Source organism: Nomascus leucogenys, chromosome 11, assembly GCF_006542625.1.
Source record: "Nomascus leucogenys isolate Asia chromosome 11, Asia_NLE_v1, whole genome shotgun sequence".
In the NCBI taxonomy this organism is placed as follows: domain Eukaryota; kingdom Metazoa; phylum Chordata; class Mammalia; order Primates; family Hylobatidae; genus Nomascus; species Nomascus leucogenys.
Window position 1 is genome coordinate 99,959,310 of NC_044391.1, and position 26,803 is coordinate 99,986,112.

General features: G+C 37.4%; 1 protein-coding gene across 1 annotated transcript in view; it reads left to right on the top strand.

Annotated features, from left to right (window-relative positions):
* The window catches only part of KCNMB2 (potassium calcium-activated channel subfamily M regulatory beta subunit 2), a 302,321-nt gene extending 277,007 nt beyond the window's left edge, over positions 1–25,314 (top strand). Inside the window, exons 3-5 of the mRNA XM_003256483.3 lie at positions 6,441–6,611; positions 9,033–9,228; positions 23,538–25,314. Coding sequence (XP_003256531.1) covers positions 6,441–6,611; positions 9,033–9,228; positions 23,538–23,822 — 652 coding nt within the window. The 3' untranslated portion in view covers positions 23,823–25,314. The remainder of the gene's footprint in view (positions 1–6,440; positions 6,612–9,032; positions 9,229–23,537) is intronic.
* The last annotated feature ends 1,489 nt before the right edge of the window (positions 25,315–26,803 follow it).

A 26,803-nucleotide genomic window follows, 5' to 3' on the forward strand; every position in this document is an offset into this window, starting at 1 on the left:
TATCCTGGAATCCACCCACACTCTACTACCTCTATTCTCTCATATTCTGCTTGGATACTCTTCCCTTCTCAATCATTTGCTCATCCAAGATTTAATTTGGTCTGTCAAAGGACTCTTAATCTTATCACCATTTAAATCAAGTTATAGTCCCTAACTGGCAGGTTTCCTAAACCACCTTTGAGCTTGTAAATCATAGCCCTGGGCCAATTTAATCCATAACATGTCTGTAGTTATGGTTTTTAATTCCTGACATTTATTTGGCCCTTTTCTGTTTTTTTCTTCTACCATCGATCCACTGAATGTTCATTTTAAGGAATGCCTGATAAAGTAATGGCCAATGTGCCTGAAGCCAATTTGCCAAAGAATCCATTTGCCATCAGTCATTTTGATGAATTTATCGAATTTAGCTATATACCACAAAGTTTGTATGATCACTGTAACCCTACACAGTTCTACAATAAACCACACTAAATGGAATGAAAACATTTACGGGGGGGCCAGATTTAGGGCCTTCAGACTCGCTCCACTCTGTCTGTCATTCTCTGCAGCCATTGTCTCTCAATCTCTCCATCCCTCTATCTTTCCATCTCTTGTCCCAGACACCCTCTGCCTCCACTCTCCCTTCCTCTCTGTCCCCTGTTCCCCCCACCCCCATCCCAGCCATGCCCTCCTGCTTCCTCTGCCCGCTAGTCTTCCCTCCTCTACCCTTGTGTGTCCCCCTCTCTAGGTCAGTGGGCCAGACTTCGTGTTTCACTGATTCTTCTTTTCAACTTAGCAGAGGGTCCTACTATTCTTACCATAACCTTTATGGTACCAATGAGTACAAGAAACAAATTTTGGTTAAGTGATAAAGTTGATAAATCCATCAAAGTGATCATAATGTGAAATTTGCCACAAGAATTTCAATAATTCTAAAATATTAGCAAAACAGCCAGTGACTCTAAAAACAATTTGAAAACTAGTAAAAATTGAAAGGCTCCCACATGAAATGCTAAATTTTTGTCATATTTGTTAGAAGGATATATTCACAAACATATTCAAGAAAGGCATATTTATAAATATATTCATAAGAATATATTTACAAAGAGACTAAGCCTCCTTAGAAAACTTAGCTTTTAAAAATATCAAACTGATCCTAAAATACCACTAAGATGAATATATCCATAAGAAAAATACACTTTATGATTGAACAGATTTTTAAAATATAGTCTTAAAATATTCATACAAAAATTTATTTATATTCATTTACTATATTTAAAACAATACTCCTTAAAATAAGTCTTTGTTAAATCTGTAAGTGTGGTAAAGTTGGCAAAATATTTATGTAGTAAGCTGATCCTTCAGTAAACTGGCTTTTGGGGAATTAGCCATTGAGAAACTGATCCTTCAGCAATTTGGCCCTTGGCATATCAGTTTGCTTCTCCTGTACACACCTATCTAATCAGTCTCATTGCCATACACTGCAATGACTGACATCTCACTCAGCTCCCTTGGGACTCTAAGTCTTATTTATTTGGTATCGCCAGAACTTAGCACATTGTGTTTCATCTGATGAAGACTTAGAAATGTTGACTAATGAATAAACAAATTAATTCATAAATGGCCTCTATGCTGCCTTAACCTGAATACTTTTCTCCTTCTCCTTATAGGATAGATACCAAGGGAATCTGAATTTAAATGGGTGTGACAGCCAAGGAGGAAAAACTTTCTTTCACATTTTACTCTTTATACCCATATTTGTATATGCATAGCCTCATAAATAATTTGTTTATGAATTATGGGCTGAGCCCCAATATCAAACTCCAAGAAACTATATAAAAGGAGCTCAAAATAAAATTTTACTAGGTTGACTAATGCTTGGTGTAAAATTGATTGAAGCCTTACTAAACAATTGAAAATATTTTGTTTACAAGATATTTATCACAAGCACTTTTGTTATACTTGGATTTGCCCTGTAGATTTATTAATAACTTCTCTTCTCCAAAGGCTTTGAGCAGAATGTTCTCTATATACAGTAAAGACTGCAAATATCTACTATTTGTTATTGTCGACATGTGGTTCACCATGAAGCCAAGACTATCTCAACAGACCTTAAAAATGGTGCCTTGCCAGGACACACCAAGGCTAGACCAGCTTCAAACTTATAAAGTCAAATTCCTGCTCTACACCCACTGTTGGGCAGCACACTTAGTCAAAACTGAATTTGTAGTCATACCCCAGACTCATTCTTCCTCCTGAGCTCTCTACATCAGTGAATTGTCCCTCATTCCATTATTCTTAGCACTACCACCCCCACCCTCAATTCCTCCCAGTAGATTCATAAAGAATAGACAGAAAGAACCAAAGGGTGATAAGCTATCAGCCTTGTTAATACTTAATGGTAACTCACACATTACAAGCTTCATAGTATGGAAGAGGATGCACAGGGCTGTGGCCCAAAATATGGCATCATGCTGCTTCCAACTAGCACTGAAGACAACATGGTGTAGAAGGGGCCAACTAACGCACTCTGTCTCAGGCTGGGAACACCCTCTTTCCCAACTGAGACTTACTACCTTTACTACCTGGACATGCAAAAAACCAAAGCACACTAGGCATGAACAAAAGCAAGTCCAAATGATAATTTTTTTTTACAAAAATTATGCCACACATAAGCAATGACCCAAAAAATAGAGGTGGCCCTCTGACTCTGGCCTATCTCACCACTGAGATTAGTCACTCCTCTGCCTGTGCTTAGGATACTAAACTTGTGGAAAGAGAATCTATAAATATACAATCACTTTCTTCCTCTTTAGCAAGGTCAGCAGAAGTCACCTCTTTGGATCCTGGAAGAGTAGGGAAATACGGAAACAAGAATCTCACCTTACCACTCTCCACGATTTCTCCAGTCATCCACACCAAGTACTAGAGCATAAATCTAAACTATATCCTTTTCTTACTTCCTCATCATCCCCTGTATTCTATCAGCCACCAAATCCTGAGGTTCTGTCTCGTAGATATTTCTCCATGTATCATTTCTTCTTTATACATCCTACCTTGATCCTAGATCTAGCCCTCACTGTCCTTTGCCAACACTACAGTAACAATCCCCCCATTCCTCTCTCTGATTTAAGCCTTATCCTGTTTCTTAAACTCTGCACAGAAGCCAGAGTGATCATTTTGAAACTCAATCATGTCACCCTCTGACAGATTCCCATTCACTACAGAATAAAGGCCAAGCTCCTTAGAATGACTTACAAAACCCTTCATGGCCTATCTACCTTTGCAAACTCATCTGTCTCTTTTTCCCTGTCCCATAGGCATCTCAGTAATATTAAAACAGTTGTAGTTTCTGATATTCAGCATGCAATTGCAAGTCTCCATCCCTTTGCTCATGTGAGTCTTTCTGTCTAAAATACCCTTGACTCTTTGTCTCGTTTGGTTAACTCTGATTCAATCTTGAAGATTTTGTTTAAGGTGTTTCTCCTTCAGGAACCCTTCCCTAAATTCAACCCTGGCTCTCTGTCCTGCTCCCTTAGGCTGGGGTATCCTCCCCTCTTCTCTATTCCCATAATACTCTGTGAATTGCTCTATCATTAAATTTTTCACCCTATACTGATATTTATATACATGTCTGTTTTCCTTTTTGGCAGGGGCCATATCCCCAATAACTAGAGGTTACCAGCATTCAGGAGAAGTTTGTGAATCTAAACTGAACTCTTTGCTCCTCCAAATCATTTATTCATTTCTTTATTTTCCATTAATTCTATAATCATTTACTAATGAATTCCATGGGTATGGCCCATGCCACTCACCCACTTTCACTTTGCTGGGTAGTATCCTGATTTCTCAGATATTTTTGGGCTGTATGAAAATCATTCACTTTTCCCGTCTCTATACATTCCAGAGCATATCAAAAACATTTGTTAACCACTTTCAAATTGTGATTTGTTTTTGAATTACACGTTTGAATCATTTTTATATGCTTCTTGTTCTGATGACACAACTGACTGATTACGCTTCTTCTCTTTTATGGGTATAGGCTGACATAAGTGATGCTATGTGACAGTCTAATACCCTGGAATTGTGAGATTATGCTCCCTCCTTGCTGTCTTCCATCTGCAGGAAATGCAGATCTCTATGGCAGCCATCAGAGTTAAATACATGTTGATAAATAATATAAGTGAACTAACAGCAGATTATTATTTTATAGCAGGTCTTTGAAGCTACTCGGACACAGCCTGTCTCTTCCTGATTCAGAAAAGCTTTCAGCCCACACTGGCTTTAGCTGCTAACGGACACTGATTTTTTAAAATTTGAGTTCATAAAGGGTGAAGTTTTAAAAGCTTTGATGTAAATCCTAGAATTTCCAAACAAAATCTCAAAAAAGAATGAAGAAACACAGAGGGTGGGTGGTTGCCAGTCTGTGGAAGTCAAAAGCTGGGCAGGCCAGCTAATCCAGGGGCATTGGGATTGGGAGCTGGGGAACAATGAAAGATATGGGCTCTCCAGGCCTCTGGTAATGACCATGAGCAGCCAAGAGCAAGTGAGAGCGGGAAGAAGCCAGGAAAGACAGGGCTGTGAAAAGATGATAAACAAAGGCCTGTACTTAGCTCTGACTCTCCTACTACAATGGGCTTACTTCTCAAGGAAAGAGTAAGATTTATATAAACCACCTCATAAAGAGAACTTTAAAATAATAATAAGAAGAAGCTAATCAGTTAATTTTGCACAACCAATACTTAGATTAATAAATACTCGGCCCTACAACCTCATGGAAATATATTAAGTACATACACACTCCATCACCTCTATAAGGAATCAAAATATTTAGCAACCAGCCCAGAATGGATCAGCCAATCAGAACAGACACTGGCCATAAACACCAGTCAGGCCACCCTGGAGCACAAAGCTAAAGATAAGCCCTGAATAAACACACAATTGCACAAACAACAGGCATATCTTCCCTCCCCCGCAAAGTTCCACTTTAGAGTCAACTCTGGTTCCTCTCCCAAGCAACAAGAGTGATTAGTGATAAAAATTTGAATGAAAAATCTGAAGTTATTCTTGTGCATATTGGCTTTTTGCCTGAAGCTAAAAAAAAAAATGACTGAAGAGTTTCTTTTTCCATTTTCAGCATTTTATTTGTCCTCCTTGCTGTTTCTAGGCTATAAAGGCCAGCGATTTTCCCATTTCCACTGCCCTGCAATCCAAAGCTCCCTCCTCAAAATAGACACTGAAAAATCATGAGCTGTTTCTTGGTCGCAGGCCTTGCAGGAATTCCTGAGCATTGCCTTCCTACTCAAGCTTCTCATCATCTCCCCAAGCATCCCAGCACTTCTGCATTTCTTTTTTACCTTCTCCTCCAGACCTGGTTTCAAATCCAATCCTCCATCCCTAAGCTTTATACACTACTCATTTTCTTGCCATTTTGTCCATTAGAAATTATTTGGAGAATAGTAGCAATTTTAGGGTGTTCTGATGTCTGTGTCATTGAGCTATAGCACCCCACCCCATTTTTGAATGGAAACATTTATTACTAATCTCATGTCAGTCATTCTCTTAAATGATTTGCTTGTATCATGTCACTTAGCCATTAAAATGCATTTAAACATAATTTTCACTTTGCAGGCAACTGGGGATCAGAAAGGCTAAGGCACTTATTATTGATCACACAGCTAATAAGCAGTGAAATCAGTCTGAACTCAGGAGACAGTTGATTTCAATTTCTTGTTCTTTCTTACCCTACATTGCTGCTCTAAACTAAAAAACAAAAATACTAATAAAACTGTCCAAAGTTATAGGGTCTGGACTCGATTTGAATGACACTTTTCTAACTCAATCGAAAGTTTTCACATAGAAGAATAGCTGGGTCACCACTCTACATCTTCACACTGCTTATCAATCTCAAGCCAACAAAGCCCTAAGCAGCCCTCAGCTTGAGAAAAATGTTAACCAAAATAACTTCTGCCTATCACTACTGAAGAGAAATGAAAGATTAATTTGATATGTTCCTGGTATATCTTGCCATTTATTTGAATCAATGCTCCATTAGGTATTCCAAAATTATTTAAAAATCAATAATGATCAGCTTTGGGTTAAATGGTAAAGTCAACAAACCCAAAGCATTATATTAAGGGTTGAGGGAATTGGTTTCTTTCTTTAGAATTAGATAGAAGGAAAATTAATTTGCAGTTAGACATTGGCCCTAGAGTAAAGAAGGAGGGCTTATTTCTGCTCAGGACTGGTACACGTACAGGCGTGCATGTGCTTGTGAGTGTGTGTGCATGCATGTGTGCATGTGTGTGCTTCTGTGGGAGGTAGAGGACACACACTGAGGTCCAGCTGCACTGCAGCAGGTTTGGAGGGCCCTAGGGAGGCATGGGCAGAAACTGACCTGCTCTCTAGGGGCATGCTGATTAACTAAACTTAATGTAAGACCATATTGTTTTTAACCTCAGAAATATTTACCAGAAAATCAGGGACCATGACCTCCTGGACAAAAGGAAAACAGTCACAGCACTGAAGGCAGGAGAGGACCGAGCTATTCTCCTGGGACTGGCTATGATGGTGTGCTCCATCATGATGTACTTTCTGCTGGGAATCACACTCCTGCGCTCATACATGCAGAGGTAATACCACTGGGTGGGTGGGACCCAGCTGTTTGTCTCCTCCTCCATCCTCCCCCATCACTTAGGCAACCCTAAGGTCATCTTCCTTGCCTTCTTTCCTGATAAGAACTTTGAGAAGTCCTGGTAAATAATACTTTTCAATAATGTTATCTAATAATAATGATACACGTAGCTCTACGTATAATCTGGATATCAAGTGTCAAAGACTTCAACTTGTTTAATTATCACAATTACTCTATAAGGTAAGTATAAGTATGCTCATTATAAAAACGGCAAAACTGAGACTAAAGAGAGATTATGATTTCCCCAGTGTCATACAGCTCTTGCTTGTGGCAGAGCTAAGATTCAAGCCCACATCTCGCTTATTCCAAAGTCCCTATTCCTGCCACTTCACACTTCTGTCCGTTCCCCACCCTCCTCCCTTTTCCACCCCAACCAACCCCTCCATCACCTTCCACGTGAGTGGTTCTCAACTGTATATGCCAACTTCCCCAGAAACTCTTAAAAATGCAAATACCCAGCCCCCATCATCGTCACCCCAGAAGGTCAGATTTAATTGGTCTGGAGTGGGACCCAGTCACCAGTATCTGTTAAAGCTCCCCAGGTTGTTCTAATGGGCCTTCTAGGCTGAGAAACACTGCTATGCATCAACTTTTAAAAATAACAGATTTTGAATCTTTTCATTTCAATATTTGCCATAGGTTTACAGAATGGATAGGGAGGCAAATAAATTGTGGGATAGCAAGTGTACTCCTGTCCTCAGTAAGCCATGTAGTAAATCCCACCAGCATCTCTAGCTAACTGTTGTCCATAAATTGGACACTCTAAACACAGGCGAGCTCAGCCTTGATGCATCAAATGCGGGAAAGTCTCACAGCAGTTCAGCTTAAAGAAACAAGACCTTTTCAAATGAAAAATTGAGGTTTCAATCCAAAAGAAAATGAAACCATTTTGTGGCATTTGTTTCTCCATCTAAATTAATACTTTCATTTTAGAAGCAAAATCTAGCTGAAATACAGTAATTTGCTGAAATTAAGGCATCATCTTTCACATTTGTGGCTGCTCTGCTCTGTTTCTCTGATGGCTTCAGCTGTGCTCATTTTCTATGAAAGTGCTGATGCCTCAGGCCCCAAGTGGTCGTTGATTCCAAAATGCTTCCAGATTTTCACATCTGGTTAGAACCTTCAGAGACTTTTTTCTCAGTATATAAGCAAAATTTGACCACCCATATTCCAGGAAAATACAATTTGCCACACCAAGGGAGGGGATCAGGTCTAGTATCCTGCTTCTGGAATAAAACTTCACACATGCAAAGGGGCAGGAAGCTGTGGATGCCTGTCCAACAAAAGGAAAGGGTATTAATCTGCAAAGAAAACATGTTTTCCCATTGCTATGGTGATCAGCTTATACCCAAAACCAAACCATCAATTGCTGGTGTGTTAATTCCTAATTACAAATGTTAATCTTGATCATAAAATTAAAGGTATTTTTAAATGACCAGTTGACCAATGGGCAGCTGGAATCCTTCCAGATGAGAGGTAACAGGGCACCCTTATTCATCCATTAGTCTGCATAAAAGGGTTTCTTTTCCATTGTGTTTGTGGGGAGACAGCAAAACACAATAGAATGAGCCTGGGCCTTAGAGAATTACAAGATTGGATCACAATTTCCATCACTTACTGCCTATATGTCCTTGCGTATGTCATGGGATTTCTCAGTTCACTCACTTTTAAAAAGAAATTACTACCCAACTTGCACAGCTGTTGAGAGAACAAAAGAAGGTAATATATGTAAATTACCAATTAGGGTGAAAGGAATGTGCAGTAAGTGATTGCTCATGATATAATGAAAGGGTTGAGTCATCTTTTTTCCCTTATTAGAAAGACCTTAAGGCATTCTGTCACTGTCCTTCCATCTGTCAAGCTAGACCACACGACCCTCCACTCCTTTGCCATCTCCCCCCTCCTTCTCCCTCACACTTTCTGTGCCTACAAACTGGGCTGGGGAGGGAGTTGGGATGCAGAAAGTACAAAGTAAAACATACAGAGGTAGGGGCTGGAGCATGTCAAGAAGCTGCCTACAATGTAGAAATACAGGGTAAGGACAGGTGATGATTTTAAAGCATGCCTCATGTTACCAGTGAGTGAAATAAGGGAAAAAAGAACTTAAGTCAAGCACTGGAGAATACCATATCCAATGGAAGTCACTGAAAACGTTCTCACGTGTCCAAGTTTGTCTATGTTATACGGTAGTTTGCTTAAAGCTGTTCTATTCGAAGGCCTAAACTTTACACAGATAGATCATATTAGAGATTTAGAAAAGATTTTTCAGCTTCAGGAGATGAGAAATAATTCCCTCAAACTATACCTTTCTCACTATTAGCTCTTGGGCCTGTGTTTACTCTCACCCCTTTCTCTGTAGCGTGTGGACCGAAGAGTCTCAATGCACCTTGCTGAATGCATCCATCACGGAAACATTTAATTGCTCCTTCAGCTGTGGTCCAGACTGCTGGAAACTTTCTCAGTACCCCTGCCTCCAGGTGTACGTTAACCTGACTTCTTCTGGGGAAAAGCTCCTCCTCTACCACACAGAAGAGACAATAAAAATCAATCAGAAGGTAGGAACTTGGCACACTGCATTCCAGTTACCCCGCAGAGCTTCACACCAGGCTCTCTGCCTCTGAAGTTCCCCTTTGCCAGCATTTCAAAGGAAAATACTTCCAGGAAGCAGAGCCTGCCTCTTCCATTCAGAAAACTTGCTATGTGACTCTTGCCTAGAAAATATTTATTTTCTGTGTAAGTTGTGGACAAATCATTCCTACAATTGTGGTAGTGCAGATTTAGCTTTCACTTCCATTTGAAAGGGTAAATATTAATACATCTTTACACAAATAGACTGAGTCTGTCAAAGCAAGTATGCAGCTTAGAGATGTACAAGACAAAACCATGTGTTTGTCCTGTACCTGGGAACCATCAGGTAAAGGTGTATTCTGTTTGTCCATGGTCAATGTCATTTAGTTCTGTGACCTCAGGGATATAACTTAACCTTTCTGATCCTCAGCTTCCTTTTCTCTAAAAAGTAACAAATGGCCACCTTGCAAGGTCCTTATAAAGATGAGACCTGAGCATGTACAATGTTGAGCAGAGCATGCTACTTTCAACCCATGGTCACTGTGTGTGTGTGTGTGTGTGTGTGTGTGTGTTCTTCACATATATTATATTCATAGAGGCTGAATTTTCCAGTCCACTAAGATATTCAAATCCACATGGTAGATATTCAATGAATGTGTATTTTATTAAAGCTTTACATAAAATTTACATTTATAAGGTCTAGGATGACCAGGAAGGTGTCAGCAGAACCAATTTGCCATTACAATTTTAAGTTAAATATATTGAGTTTTGGATTTGTGGTAACAATTCGATATGCAGAATAATCTCATATGCCAAGACAACTCAATGTCACTCTTGGCTCTTATTACCAGGATAAACCCTTCTGACCTCTAATCTTTCTTGTAAAAGCTTTTCTTTTCATTAAATTGTCAGCACTTAAATGATATAGTTATTGAAAAAAATGCAGTAGATTCAAGGTTCAATACTAGCACATAGAGAGTGAATAGGATTTGTTTCTGATACATTGACACAAAGTAAGGGAACCCACCTTGAACTTTTGTTATGATAACTTAAAAGAAGTCTTGCGAATATCTCTGAGGACTCAACATAATACATATTTCAGAGAATGTTGTTTGAAAATGCTGGCTCTGATTTTCTTTCATTTGTAGTAGCCACAAATAATACCAGTCCCAGCGCTGTACTGCAATATGTAAAGCCTAGCTCTCTCATAAAGTGTTTGTCTTTCAAGATCTTCCCTTAAGTCAGATTTCAAAATCAAAGCTGACCAGTAATGACAAATGCCTATAAAATTCTTAAACCTGAATAGGCATCAAAAAGTGGGACATATTTTCATTTCCTCATTTTGACAATTTATCACTACAGCCCTGTGAATGCACTATTTAGGCTATAAACGGAGAAGGAGCTACCAATAAATGTCCCAGATATGTATTCAGAACTGGTACTTTATTTGCTCTCAGTATAATACTAGGTCATCATTTGGTTTATTGGCCCCACTATCTTGTTTTTTAAAGTAAATTGTAACATACAGAACTGTGCATGAAATGAAAAAGTACAGCTCAAGTATGACAAACAGATTCGTAACCACCGTGTAACCACCTTAAGGGTAAAGAAATACATTTTCTGTACCCCAAAAACACCCTACATGCCCCCTCTCAATAACTATAGGCTCTGCCTCCACCAAAGACAACTATCCTGACTGTTTATGGCAATTACTTTCTTTCTTTTCTTTGTACTTTTATCACCTAAGTATATATCCTTAAACATATATATTTTATTAGTAGTTTTGCCTCATTTTTAAACATTATATAACTGGAATCACATAGAATACTTTCCTTTCTGTCTGGTTTTCTTCACATAGCATTATGTTTGTTAGATTTATTCCATTTGGTTACAGTTCATTCATTTTCATTACTGTATCATATTCTGTTGTATGAGTATGTCTATTCATTCTACTGCTGATGGACATTTTGAATTGTCTATAGTTTGGGACTATTACAAGTAATTCTACCATGAATATTCTCATATTTATCTCTGGTACACAAGCACACACACTTCCATCAGGTATAAACCTGGGAATGGAATATTTAAATCATAGAGTATACATATCTTAAGTAGATAATGCCAAGTAGTTTTCCAAAATGTATATGCAAATATACATTCTCACCAACCCTATGGGTATGAGAGTTCTTACTGCTCCAAATCTTTGCCAACACTTGGTAACATCTGTAATTTTAATTTAGCTAATGTGGTGATATTTCCTCATGATTCTGATGGCTAATGTTATCAAGTGCCTTTTCATTTATTTATTGGCCATTTGGATATCCTTTTTGGGCAATGTCCATGCAAGTTGCTTGTCCATTTTTCTATGGAATTGTTTCTTCTTTACATTCAATATAGGAATCATTTAAATATGAACCTCTGTTGTTTATATGTGTTGTAAATATCTCCTCCCATTATGTGGCCTTTTCACTCTCTGAATGTCTTTCAATGAAAGAAACTTCTAATATCAGTGTAATCAGATTTTGTCAATCTTTTTCTTTCTGTTCAGTGCTTTTGCTGTTCTGTTTAAGCCTTATGCCCACCCTAATATAATAAAGTCATTCTCCTAAATGACATTCTAAGTATATTATTGTTTTCCCTTTCATGTATACAGTAAAATCTGACCGGAATTAATTTTTACATAGGGATCAAGTTTCTTTTTCTTTGTTTGTTTGTTTCTTCATATGGACACCCACGTGCTCCAGTCCATTTTTGAAGAGATCACACTTTTCCTCATTGAATTATTTTTATAATCTCATTTCTTCCTCTATTTTATCAGAAGTTATCTATTCTGTTACTATTCTTTTTAAAGTCAAAAAATAACAGATGCTGGGGAGGTTGCAAAGAAAAAGGAATGCCTATCCACTTTTGGTGGGAATGTAAACTGGTTCAGCCATTGTGTTCAGAGAACACAAAGCAGAACTATCATTCGTCCCAGCAATCCCAGTATTGGGTATATACCCTGAACAATACAAACTGTTCTGCCACAAAGACACATGTACATGTATGTTCATGGCAGCACTTCTCACAATAGCAAAGATATGGAATCAACCTAAATGCCCATCAACAGTGGACAGGATAAAGAAAATGTGGTACATATACACCATGGAATAATACTACACAGTCATGAAAAAGAATGAGATCATGTCGTTTGCAGCAACATGGATGGAGCTGGAGGTCATCATGCTAAGTAAACTAACACAGGAACAGAAAACCAAATACCACATATTCTCACTTATAAGTGATAGCTAAACATTGAGTACACATAGACACAATGAATGAAAAAGCACACACCAAAGCCTGCTTGAGGGTGGAGGGAGGAAGGAAACTACATAGGGTACTATGCTTATTACCTGGGTGGTGAAATAAACTGTACACCACACCCTTGTGACATGCAATTTACCTATATAACAAACCTGCACCTAAACCTAAAATAAAACTTTACAACTTGCAATCTCGACTAGTCAAAGACATTGAAACATTTTAACTCCACTTTTTTATTCTTTTCCCAACTTATATATTATCATTTTTATGTTATGTATACTTGAAGCTCATGTAGACATTACTATTGTTGTTGCATATAGTCAATGTTAATTTACATGTATTCACATTTTTCCATTTTTATTATTCGTATTCCTTTATCTCTGTTCTTCTGTCTAGGATCATCTTTACTAGTATTTATTTTAGTGCAATGACATCCCTAAAAAATGTTCTCATTTTTCATTTGTCTGAAAGCATTTTTCATTTTTCTGAAAGCATTTTTCATTTTATTTTTCTTCTGGAAGGACACATTCACTGAGTACAAATTTCTAAGTTGGCTATTTTTTTTCCATTGTCTTCTGGTTAGCATTGTTACCATTCAGAAATCAGCCCTCAGTCTAATTGCTGCTTCTTTGAAGGTAATCTTGGCCTATTTTAAAGATTATTTTATTGGTTTTTCTACAGTTTAACTATTATGTGCCAATACATGCAATTATTTTTATTTAGCCTACTTAGCATTAGCATTTCCAAGGCTTCTTTCCCTGCTCCTTAATATTCTTTGTCAATTTTAGAAAATTCTGTCATTATCTCATCAACATTGTCTGTAGTCATTCTCTGCCTCTTCACCTTGGGACTCCAATTGGCCACATACGAGGTTTTCTCATTCTATCCCCTACGTGTCTTATGCTCCCTTTTGTTTTTCTCCCTCCTTTTGTCTCTCTTTGCTTCTTTCTGGATACATACCTATCTTCTAATTCAGCAATTCTTTCCTCTGCTCTGCAAATCAACTGTTAAACCCATCCATTGTGTGCTTAATTTCTCTTACTGTATTTTCAATTCTAGAATATCCAATTGAGTCTTGTTTTATCATTTCTAGTTCTCTGTAATATTTTAATTATCGTCTTTTAAATCCTTCAACATAAAAAGTAAAATTATAGTCATTATAAAGTCTATTTTGCTGTCTTCACGATTTGAAGCCCATATATACATGTTCTGTTTTTGTTTTCTCTTGTTCGCTTTCATGTTGTCTTGTAATATCTGGCTATGTTTTACTAGGTTTCTGATATTATATTTGCAAAATTTTTATAAAAAATAACTGTAATACTAGGATAATGTTATAATGTCATCTTTTCCAAAAATTATTTCCATTTACTTCTGCCAGGCCCAAGCCATTCAGGATCACCTCATTCTGACTTCATAAATTGTAATACTCAAATCTGCACTGAAGTCCCTGTGAGGACGTATCTATTTCAGGCTGACTATTCTCCTAGGATGCAGCCCTTCAGAATCCCAACCCAAAGTGAATAGGGGAATTATCAAGACCCCAGCTTGATAGGCCCACAATAACAATTCCTGCTCATAGCTCCTCAAGGCTGTCAAAAATGCCAGTTAGCCTCCTAGGCTCTCACCCGCCTTCCAGGGAAAAAAAGCACCAAACATTCGGCTCACTTTCCTGGCCCAGTGATTCTTTACTTTCTGGAAAGCTAGCCTCTGCTTTTAATCTGAAATATACACACTGAAAATACACAATTATCTCCATGTCAAAAGGTCATTAAACCGTCTTCATGCAAAATGAGGAATATTCAAGATAATTCTGGCAAAAACATAAAAAATTTTCAATGTCAACTCCCTTTCCTGTTATCCTTCCCAAGCTCACCAAAAATAATGGTCTCCCTCACAGTTACCAAGAAATGGGCATGGTTGTATTGAGATACATCAGGCACTACTGATAACAACTGTCCTAAGACAATAGGAGGTGAAAGGATATTAGTCAATCTGTCTGCATCTTGGTAGAAAGCATTTTGCTTTTACATTTTTACCCCCTCTCATATAGATTTTCTTTAGCCTTTAAACCCAGTGCCCAACCTCTTGTCAACATTATGACCGAAGCTGCTTAAGCTGATAAATTGTCATGCTCTCCTGGAGCCACTGGCTGACTAATGGGCTCTGGGAGCTACAAGAGGGCTCAAGGGTCCCTGCCTCCCTTGGCTACAAGGCTGTCACTAGCATCATAAAAAACAGCAGCTGAATATTAATTCACTATGGTTGTTGCTAGTGAATACCTCAATGCCGATATCCTTCAGGAGTTTAAAACCTCTTTTACTCACCAGGAATTCCCAAAACATGCCCCTACGGCTTGAGGTTAGATTAAAAATGTAGTTTGGTGCAAAAAAAAAAAAGGAAACTATACCCATTTTTTGGTATATGGCATAATACTATATATCTGGTCTGATGATGTAGAAAAATCCAAATTCAGTTTCTCCTACTATACTCTCACAACACACTGCTAACTCCAGGTGTGTGGGGGGCTTTTCCCCACACATAATGAAGGTGAGTTCAGAATAATAAAATAATTTTCCCAGAGTTACACATTCACTAACTAATTATATCTGAATTAAAATCTAAGTCTTTTTACTTCATCATGCTTGCTCTTAAAAGAGTAAAACATTAGAGCATCCCTTTGAGAGAATAAAGACAAGAGTTCTGAAAAATCCAAATTCTATGAATTATTTATCCTTCTGATAGATATTTTGGTGAACAGGTGAGAATCTACACCATTCCATCCTATTCCAAGAGGCACTTAGGATCAAGTAAGAAACAACGAGCAAGGAATAGAATTATCTGTGATCCATAGGTAAGATTAGGACTGTATATTCAGCACCAGTTTATGTAGAGTGGATATTAAACAGATAGAAGCTTACCCTGCAAGGCGTTAAAAAAAAAGTGGGGGGGGGGGGTGGAGGAGGGGAATATGCCCTGAAGTTTGGCATTTGACATCCCATAATTAGCATTTTAAATTTGAGATATTTCTTAGACATTTGCTGAAAGTGCCTGTAGACCACAGATTCAGAAACACTTTGTGACTGACAAAGTTTAGTCACTCCTTACCAAAGTTGAAGTCTGGGACAGCTGAAGAGGGCACCTTTGTGTATAAGTAAAAGAAAGAATGTGCCAGAAAGAAGCTGATACTGAGCATCAAGAAGAAAAGCAGGGGGAAGGAACCTAATGCTTTTCAATTGCCAAGATAGAGGGGCATGGTGAAGATTCAAGGTCAGATTAGATATCGGCCTCACTTTAGGACTAATTGGATACATCAGAATCCTAGGGACTCCATGGTTTAAGCTCTCTGGATATTGTCTAATCCCAAAGCTCCAAGAAGATTCTATCTCCTTAGTCAATTTCCTAGGTCTTTCAAGTTTCTTCTCTACTCCAAATCAAGCAGAAGTGCCACAATAGATATAGATATGAGACCTGTGGGCAAATACAGGAAAGGAAAATCTCTCTGTAGTGGGACCTTTGTCTCAATACTGAAAGAAACAGTCATGCATAGCAGTGTGAATTCTGTTTTCCTTTTCACTACTAAATACTTGGAACGGTCCACTTGCCAAAATCAAGCAGATACTAGAAGTTCAAACTAAACAAGTCTAAGGTAAATGTTGTAGGATCCACTTTTTAAAAAAGTGATGGTAAAGAGCATGAAGTCTCAAAAGGAGTGGAAGAAATGAAGTCTCAATTTACTTTCTCAACTCATCTGTTTATCACTAATATTCAAAAAATTCAAAAGTTCAAAATATATTAGTGAATCCAAGGCTACCAGCTGGGGAACTATACATTTTTTGAACACTCGAGTTATGTCCCATTCTCAAGCATAGAACGCAAAGTATGGTAAATTATATATGCTTAATAAATATGTGCACAATATTCATTGGGAACACTAGAAAAAATTCCATTGCCTTTGGAACCAATAATATTTGTGTTTCACATGAGCAATTTTTTTTCCATTTTTGGTTTTTGTTTGTTTGTTTGTTTACTTCATGGACATTGTAGACTAGGACCTGGTTACTAAGGAGTTTTTACAGTACATTTGTGGCCCACCTCTATGATGGTACAGTCTTTAATGAAAGGCAAGGCTTTTTAGCCATATTCTCATCTCATTTCATCACCCATCTGTGTTTTTCTTCTGTTTCTCTCTATACATTCTATATTGTTTATGTTTTTATCACCTATATATAACATGCTACATGGTATATTGGAGACAACAAATATTCAATGGATTTTATTAAATTTCTAACCTCATTTCAAGAATAAGACACTTCCCTCTTTATAAAAAGGCAAATGAAAAACATACCTTTCCCTTGAAGTGATCTGAGAAATGGATAGCTCCCTTCCTACCATCACAAGGAAAAGGAGGCTGACAGTGAGGTTATTCAGCCAAAAACACTCTCTTACTGCCTCCTCCCTTCCCCACATCTTTTATTTTTAAGATGAAGGCATGTCACTCTTCGCTTCACACAAGCCTAGTGAGGCATGTCTGAAAAAAAGCCCAACAGGTAGTTCTCAAAACTTCTGTCCATCATGAGAATAAAAATAACTGTTCTGAAAGATTCTGGAAGAGAGGCTAAGGAAAAAAAAATTTAGTCAGTTCTCCAAAAATTGGAGAGAAGATGCAATTGCTGGACCTTCATTGCCCATGTAAGGGAAAGGATGATCAGAAGACATTGACAGGACCCAGGGTTTTTCAGCTGGGAAAGGAAACAGCATGATCATGGGTCCATCCCTGTGGTTTTCGGTACTAAAGAGAAGTTTCTGTCTGTCAAGAATCTAAGGATTGGGAAAAGCAGTAAGATTTTATTAACAAAACTCAGTATTAAGAGAGATGTAAGTCTAAATCTTCCACTGAATGGCTGCTTCAGAGGTTTGATAGATTTATATAGTCACATGTTAAGGCACAAAAGAATGACCTATAGCCATGGTAAAATATTAACATATTTTTATCAATACTAAAATGTATTGTATATATAAAATTATTACTTATATATTCTTTCTGTTAAATATCATACAGAGTCTAAAGGCTAAATCTTCCCTTTCCCACACCTCCCACCAAAAAAGAAAGATCTAAAAATGATGGATGTTTATTTTTTCTATCTAAATTACATTTTTCCAACTAAGTGTATATCTCACTTAGTAAAGTTTTGTTTATTGAAATGTATTCTATGTATTCAAAACCAAAGACATAAAAATACCCTCCGAACACATGATAAAATCATAAGATAACTAAATCTTCACTCTAAATTCACACCTGCCTAAGAAACATATTCATGGCTATCATTTGAGCCACAGCAACAAAATCCTAGGCTCCTAGTGTAGAATTCAGCATAATGCAAATCTCCTAAGACAAAAAGGCAAGGGACATGCGATGACAGCCATTAAACAGGACTGCTTCTGTGAAAACCATGCAGCTAGTAATTTTCTCTTCTTAGAGATTTCATAGTTTAGTATGTGATGCTTGATTGACACTTTTAGAAGATCATGTGGACAAATGTGAAATTCCAATAGAAAAACATGTTAATGAAAATTTATTGAGGCTTTATGCATATTCATCATTTAATCCTCACAAAAAAAAAAACCTGCCATGAAGGCTCTATTAACCCCATTATATAGATTTAAAAACATTGATTCTGAGAGGCCACATAACTTGCCTACAGTCACACAGTAACCAGATCCCCTGAGCACAAGTTAGGAGCTTGTTATACTACTCATACATTCATGATCACCAAAGGACTTATCAATAATAAAAGTACATGACTGATTAACAAATAGTAGAATTTTCATTTTCAGGGACAGTTAACGGTCTAGTGACAGCTGGTTTATGTGTATGTCAAAAAATGACAAGATGAGAAAGAGCTAAAAACACCAGGGCAGAGGACCTTTTCTCCACTGGTATCTGCCTGTTGCTCGTATGTATACAATTGGCCCTGAAGTGCCACAACCAATCAGGTATGGACCATGCCTCATCCATCCAGCCCACATGCATGCAATGAAAGCCCAGTGGCTTCCAACTTTAATTAGCAGCTCCTGTATTACAGTTCTGCCAAATGGTCTCAATGGTAGTTTATATGAAGAACCTTACCTAGTGACAGAATTATTGCCATTTGTCTGACAAATGTTTCTTTAAAAACATATATTTTTAAGCTGAATCAATTCACAAAAGCATAAGAAAAGGAAAAACTTCACTTTCAATGGAATGCCATTTTTACTGAGATCATTTCAATAACTTAGCACTGTTCACCACTGAAATTGCTACTATAAACTATCTTGGCACAAAAATATACAGATACCTGAAGCATTCATAATCTAAATTGGCTTGGTTTAAATTCAACCAGAAATGGTTTGTCTGTTATTTTTTAAATGCTTTGGTTCAAAAAACATTTCTAAAAATGTTAAAGAAATGATCAGGGCATCTTTGAAGATGTCCATCTTTGAAGGACAAAAATGAAGGTATTCCCACACTGCCTTACACCCTTTTGATCCAGAGGCATTCAACTGGTAGGAAATTCACTTCATGGCAGTCAAAGTCCAGTTTCATACTAAATTATAACTGACTGAAAAATTCTGCTTTCTTGGTGATACTTTCACCCCCTTAATGCCTTGCTAGTACCAGGGGATTCTCTGCTCTACTCACCTATACAAATGTATTCACATTTATTCTTAGCTGGTTAAATTTTAAGGTGTCAACCAGACCTTGCTACAAGAACAGCACATTAAACATGGTTTACAATAAATGCCAGCATGCTCATCCTCCATTCTTAACTAATCAAAGAACCTTCCTGCTGTTTATAGTCAAATAATTCAATGACTACAGCTCAGCAAAAAAAAAAAAAAGAAAGAAAGAAAGGTGCCTGTGTGCCCACTGATAAAGTCAGGGGAAAGAGTAATTCAAATATCATTAGCCAAAACTCTTTGTTTTTTAAATATTTTGTTCCTGGGAAATCTACTGGTCTAAGTTTTTCTGAAATTTCAGGCTTCTACCCAAAACCTATATCAATGTACCTCAAAGTTCACCCACTTCCTTATCTGTGTCTCTGCATATAGTCATGGAGGTTGTGCATTGCGCAGAGGTACCAATCACATTGTAAAATTCATATATGTGAATATTTATAGTTACAATGCATAAATTGGTAAATGACAGTAAAACACGAGTTTTATAAATAAAATAAGTTTATTAGAATAATTTTCCAACTGAAAATAATAATGCTTTGAAAAAGGAGCATAGTGTTTCAACTCACACTAAAACACTGTATAGATAAGCAATGATTCTGTCAGAAACCAATTTAATTCTGATAAATTACATAAGTTAATCATTTGATTATGTATATATACACATATATATGTGTGTGTGTGTATATATACATATATATATATAAAGGGACAGGACAGTAAAAAGTCTATTGAGAGGTTCTTACCAATAGAGAAGAGAGTTAAAAACCCAAACATCTCCCAGAAAAGTGATTTAAATCACTTTTTTCCAAACTTAAAAAAAAATTCCCTCATTATTATATCAGTTTTTTCATGGCACATTTATAAACCAAGGAAAATAAGTCACAAAGATTTCCTCAGAGATAGCTTTCTTAATTAAAAATGTGTCCAACTATATCTAACATAAAATAAAAAGAAAAACTACAAAAAAGTAATTTAATTCCATCTGTATCTAGATAAGAAAGAGGAGAAAGGGAAGAGCAAACAGGAAGAGGAACAGAGAGAAAGATTTAAAGCCAGGTGGGGGTTGAGGGAAGGGCAAGGAAGGAGGAGATACAAAAGAAAACAAAATTCAAAGATGTAAGTGTGTATTGATCTGTTTTCACACTGCTAGAAAGAACAACTGAGACTGGGTAATTTATAAAAGAAAAAGGTTTAGTTGATCACAGTTCTGCTGGCTGGGGAGGCCTCAGGAAACTTACAATCGTGATGGAAGGCAAAGGGGAAGCAAGGCACGTCTTCTCATACTGGCAGGAGAGAGAGAGCACGAGGATGGGGAGGCTGCCAAACACTTTTAAACCATCACATCTCATGAGAACTCACTCATTATCATGAGAACAGCATGGGGAAACCACCTCCATGATCCAGTCACCTCCCACCAGGTCCCTCCCTAACACATGGAAATTACGATTTGAGATGAGACTTGGGTGGGGACACAGAGCCAAACCATATCATTCTGCCCCTGGCTCTTCCCAAATCTCATGTTGTTTATACATTTCAAAACCAATAATGCCTTCCCAACAGTCTCCCAAAGTCTTAAATCATTCTAGCATTTACTCAAAATTCCAAGTCCAAAGTCTCATCTGAGACAAGGCAAACCCCTTCTGCCTATGAGCTTGTAAAATCAAAAGCAAGTTAGTTACTTCCAAGATACAATGGGGGTACAGGCACTGGGTAAATAGACCCATTCCAAATGGGAGAAATTGGCTAAAACAAAGGCACCACAAGTCCAAAACCTGGCCAGGCAGTCATTAAATCTTAAAGTTCCAAAATAATCTCCTTGGACTCCATGTCTCACATTCGGGGCATGCTGATGCAACAGGTGAGTTCCCAAGGCCTTGGGTAGCTTCACCCTGTGGTGTGGTTCTGCAGGGTACAGCCCCTGCAGTTGCATTCCCAGGCTGGCTCTGAGTGCCTGCAGCTTTTCTAGGCACACAGTGCAAGCTGTCGGTGGATCTATCCTTCTGGGGTCTAAAGGACAGCAGCCCACTTCTCCCAGCTCCACTAGGCAGTGCCCCAGTAGGGATTCTGTGTGGGGACTCCAACCCCACATTTCACTTCTGCACTGCCCTAGCAGAGGTTCTCCATGAAGGCTCCATCCCTACATCAGAATTCTGCCTAGACACCCAGGCATTTCTATATATCCTCTGAAATCTATGTGGAAGTTCCAAAACCTTAACTCTTGTCTTTTGCAAACCTGCAGTTCCCAACAACACCTGGAAGCTGCCAAGGCTTGGGGCTTGCACCCTCTGAAGCAATGGCCTGAGCTGTACGCTGACCCCTTATAGCCACAGCTGGAGCAGCTGGAAAACTGGGCACCAAGTCGCAAGGCTGCACAGAGCAGCGGGCCCTAGGCCATTTTTCCCTTCCATGCCTCCAGGCCTGTGATAGGAAGGGATGCTACAAAAATCTCTGACATGCCTAGAGACATTTTCCCCATTGTGTTGGCTATTAACATTCAGCTCCTCATTACTTATGCCAATTTCTGCAGGAGGCTTGAATTTCTCCCCAGAAAATGGGTTTTTCTTTTCTACCAACATGGTCAGGCTGCACATTTTCCAAACTTTTATGCTTTTAAACATAAGCTCCAATTTCAAATCATCTCTTTGTGAATGCATCTAACTGCACATTTCAGGAAAAGCCAGGTCACCTCTTGAATGCTTTGCTGGTTAGAAATTTCTTCTGTCAGATATCCTAATTCATCTCTCTCAAGTTCAAAGTTCCACAGATTTCTATGGCAGGGGCAAAATGCTGCTAATCTCTTTGCTAAAGCATGGCAAGCACAACCTTTGCTCCAGTTCCCAGTAATTTTCTCATCTCCATCTGAAGCTACCTCAGTCTGGACTTCTTTGTCCATATCACTACCATCATTTGGTCAAAACCATTCAACAAATCTCTAGCAAGTTCCAAATTTCCCTTCATCTTCCTGTCTTCTTCTGAGTGCTCTGAACTGTTCCAACCTCTGCCTGTTACCCAGTTCCAAAGTTGCTTCCACATTTTCAAGTTATCTTTATAGCAATACCCCACTGGACTGGTACCAATTCTCTGTATTAGCCTATTTTCACACTGTTATAAAGATACTACCTGAGACTGGTAATTTATAAATGAAAAAGGTTTAATTAACTCACAGTTCCACATGGCTGGGAAGGCCTCAGGGAACTTACAATCACGGCAGAAAATGAAGGAGAAGCAAGGCACATCTTCTCATGGTGGCAAGCAAGAGAGAGAACATGATGGAAGAACTGTCAAACAGTTTTAAACCATCAAATCTCATGAGAACTTACTCACTATCATAAGAAAAGCATGGGGGAAACTGCCCCCATGATCCAATCTCCTTTCACCAGGTCCCTCTCCTGACACATGGTATTACAATTCAAGTGAGATTTGGGTGGGGACACAGAGCCAAACCATATCAAAGTGTGTAGAAATAAAGAGAGGAGAGACATGTAAAAGAGGTAGCCAAAGAAAAGAGAGGTGAAAAGATCAAAAGAAAGGCAGTGTAAGTTCTCAGGTGAGTGGTGATTAAAGAACTGTTTTATTCTTCCTTGGTTTATAGGAAAAGCTGTGTTATTTTTCCTTGGCTTATAGGAAAGGCTGCTTTGGCACACTAAATGGGTCTGACCCACTCGTCTCAGCTCTTTAACTATTCAATATTCCTACACATTACAGATTTCTTTTTCAGTAATTCAACAGAAGTGTAGCTGTTTTTTTATGACAGTTGCAAGGTAACCAAATAAAATGAAGCCAAGACAAAAAGATAAGAGTATACTACTTTCTCTGAGAGAAGTGGTAAGTTTTTATGTTATGTGGACAGATGTGGAGAGACAAAATGATGGCAGAGTTGACATTCTGATTCCATAAAGAAGTATGTTCAATAGAAAATAATTAAAACCTATCATACCTAGCTATGGCAAAAAGAATCCTGGGAATCATTTAATTTATTTTATGCATGCAACATGGAATGAATAAATCAAGCTAATTAACATATCTATCATTTTACTTCAATCAATAAATAATATATGGGTGAGCAATCAAGGGACATCTTGGTCAGATACCTTAAAACATTGTTTTAATCAATGTGTTATTTATTAGGGTTTCCAAAGGCACCAGTTTGAATATGAAAAGAATAACCACCATGGTTATTTCACAGATCACTAATTTGGACACAATACTCCACCCCCTCCTAGAGTCTGAAACACACAGAGTATCTTCTAGTAACTGTTTATCTTATTCTCCACAGTGCTCCTATATACCTAAATGTGGAAAAAATTTTGAAGAATCCATGTCCCTGGTGAATGTTGTCATGGAAAACTTCAGGAAGTATCAACACTTCTCCTGCTATTCTGACCCAGAAGGAAACCAGAAGAGCGTTATCCTAACCAAACTCTACAGTTCCAACGTGCTGTTCCATTCACTCTTCTGGCCAACCTGTATGATGGCTGGGGGCGTGGCAATTGTTGCCATGGTGAAACTTACACAGTACCTCTCCCTACTCTGTGAGAGGATCCAACGGATCAATAGATAAACGCAAAAATGGATAAAATAATTTTTGTTAAAGCTCAAATACTGTTTTCTTTCATTCTTCACCAAAGAACCTTAAGTTTGTAATGTGCAGTCTGTTATGAGTTCCCTAATATATTCTTATATGTAGAGCAATAATGCAAAAGCTGTTCTATATGCAAACATGATGTCTTTATTATTCAGGAGAATAAATAACTGTTTTGTGTTGGTTGGTGGTTTTCATAATCTTTTCTGTACTGGAACTAGTACTTTCTTCTCTCATTCCGCCAAAATAGGGCTCAGTTATTCATTTGCCAAGCTTTGTGGAGGAATGTAGGTGACATCAATGTGATAAAGTCTATGTTCTGAGTTGTCAGATCTCTTGAAGACAATATTTTTCATCACTCATTGTTTACTAAAGCTACAGCCAAAAATATTTTTTTCTTTTCTTATTCTAAACTGAGCCCAATAGCAAGTGAAGGGACCAGATTTCCTAATTAAAGGAAGTTAGGTACTTTCCTTGTATTTTTTACCATATCACTGTAAAGAAGAGGGGAAATCCAGCCAGCTACTTTTTTTCTTCACTTTTTATTCATAACTTCAGATTTTTAAAACTAATTTCCAAAATACAAGCTGTTTTCATTAGCCAGTTCTATAATATCTTCCTGTGATTTATGTAGAAAATGAAAAGACCCCTTTTCCATTTAAGACCCTGCTACTGTGTGAAGAGATGATACTTACAAGGAGTGTCATTACCTGTGAGCTGACTGAATGTTGTTAGGTGCTCCATTACAATCCAGGAAAGTCTGTGTTACTGATATTTGTGTGGAAATCTTTATTTCATTTCAATTTAACCGTTAGATGGTAAAATTAAGATGCTACTTGCTGGTAAAAATTGGTGGACTGGTTTCAATGGGTAAATCTGTTGTGGCAAATTAATGTGTTGGAATATTGCTCTTTGGGAATTTGTGTTTAAGTCAATGAATGTGTAGTATCTCCTTCTGACAAGCGTTCCCTATTGGGATTTTAAAGCTATGTGCACAGAATATTAGTCTCTTCTACATGTTTTATTTTTCTATTTATAATTCCCTTTTTTGTTGTTATATTTTATACACAGAATAGATCTTTTTTCTAACACATATTTGAACTGAATAACAGATTTAAAGAAAGCCTTTGTTCACATTGGTATTTACTTATTGTGTTTGGGGGAAAATATGAGGGATTTATTTTAAATAAAATAATTCCATCTTTCATTTAATATCAATATCAAAAGAAGAAGACAAACATCTATCTTTCTCATCTATATTTAAGTATCTTTTTGTAATGTAGTATCAAAGTTTTTAGGTAATGCAAAATTTTACAAATCATTTGTGGAATGAATGGTAAAACTAATCTGATGAAGTGGAAAATTATTCTGCAATATTGTAATTCATAGTTTGACTTTTCATAAGCAAATAAATCCCTAGGATGTAATCAGGACTTCAAATGTGTAATTAAATTTTTTTAAAAAAAATCTATTAAATTGCAAGATTTGAATACTTCTTGCATTCTGAGCTGACAAGCCCATGGTAGTCCAAAAATTTGTATTTCACTACCTTTAAAAATATTTTGAGTGATTACAAAGAAAGTTTCTTTTTTTAACACCCAAACACATACACATAATGTTGTGACCATTTGAAAAATAGGATGAAAAACTCTTTTATTTCTACTCTACTTTAAAACATATAATTCTGAAGATACTAAAGAAATATTTGAGACTATAGGGCTGAAAATGTGCAGTCTTTAATATTCCATAGGCTTCCCTTCGAGTGATCCAAGAGCGAAATATATGTGAGTGAAATTATCAGATGGGTTATTTTATTCTTACTTAATTCTGAAATTTTATTAAAAATTCCCAAATGTTTAAGATAACAATGTAGAAATTTTTAAATAATGACACCAAAAAGAGATTAACTGCTGCCTTCTAGAATCCCAATACAGCAACAGCCCCTTCAAGAAATTTAGATATATACACAATTAATGCTCATTATTAAAAGAGAAAGATCTGGGGCTAATAATGTTTTAAATGCTTTGCACATGTTAACTAATTTCATCATTTAACAACTCTATTGGATGAGGTATTATTATTATCTCATCCTACAGATGAGAATGTTGAAGCTAAGAGATGTTAAATAATTTCCCCAAGGCTATGCACATACTAAGATGGTGAGGAGCTAAGAAAATAGTGTGTAGCTTTCCTGCTATGGTGACCATTTCCGTGACTTTGGCATCTTTTAGATAACACAGGGGGATTCTGAGGCTTGGAAAAGATTATAGGAGTGAAGAAAAAGCATTGAACTGGAAGTCAAAGACTTCATTGGAGATACGGTGACTAGATGACTTTAAAGTTCTCAATTAGTCTTTTGACTTCTTTGACTGTAAAATTAGGAGGTGAAGTCAGCTGATCATCAAGTTCCCTCTTAACACTAACATTCCATCCTAGGTATGTGGAAAGAGGAATGAATATCATTTGCTAACCTTCAGAGCACAGGTCTGATTCTCAAACCGAATCTGTATATATTAATCTATGGATTGAAAAACAGCTTTTCTATTGATATTCCTAGTAAGTCTTTCATTTTTAAGCCCTAAAGCTGTATTTCCATCTGCTAGAAGCAGAGCTCTGATCTCCATATTATTCATCAAGAATGACTTCCCTAAATAGTATAAACGTCTACACTTCAAAATCACTTTCATTATCCAACTGGCACATCCCATCTAAAACTTTATTGATTTCAGATTATCTGAGTTGTAATTGTATTAAAACCCAGAAATGGTAAATGCACCAATGATTGCTTGCAAATAGCTATAATAAAATATATGATTCTTTAGAAAGCTACTGGCAAAACACTAGCTGACACTGGTAATGACAGTGTAGGCAATCATAAAATACCTGTTATGTAGACCACGTGACATGTAGAGTTCCAGCAGGCTACCATTTCCCATTGCTGTGAATGACCATGTTGACCA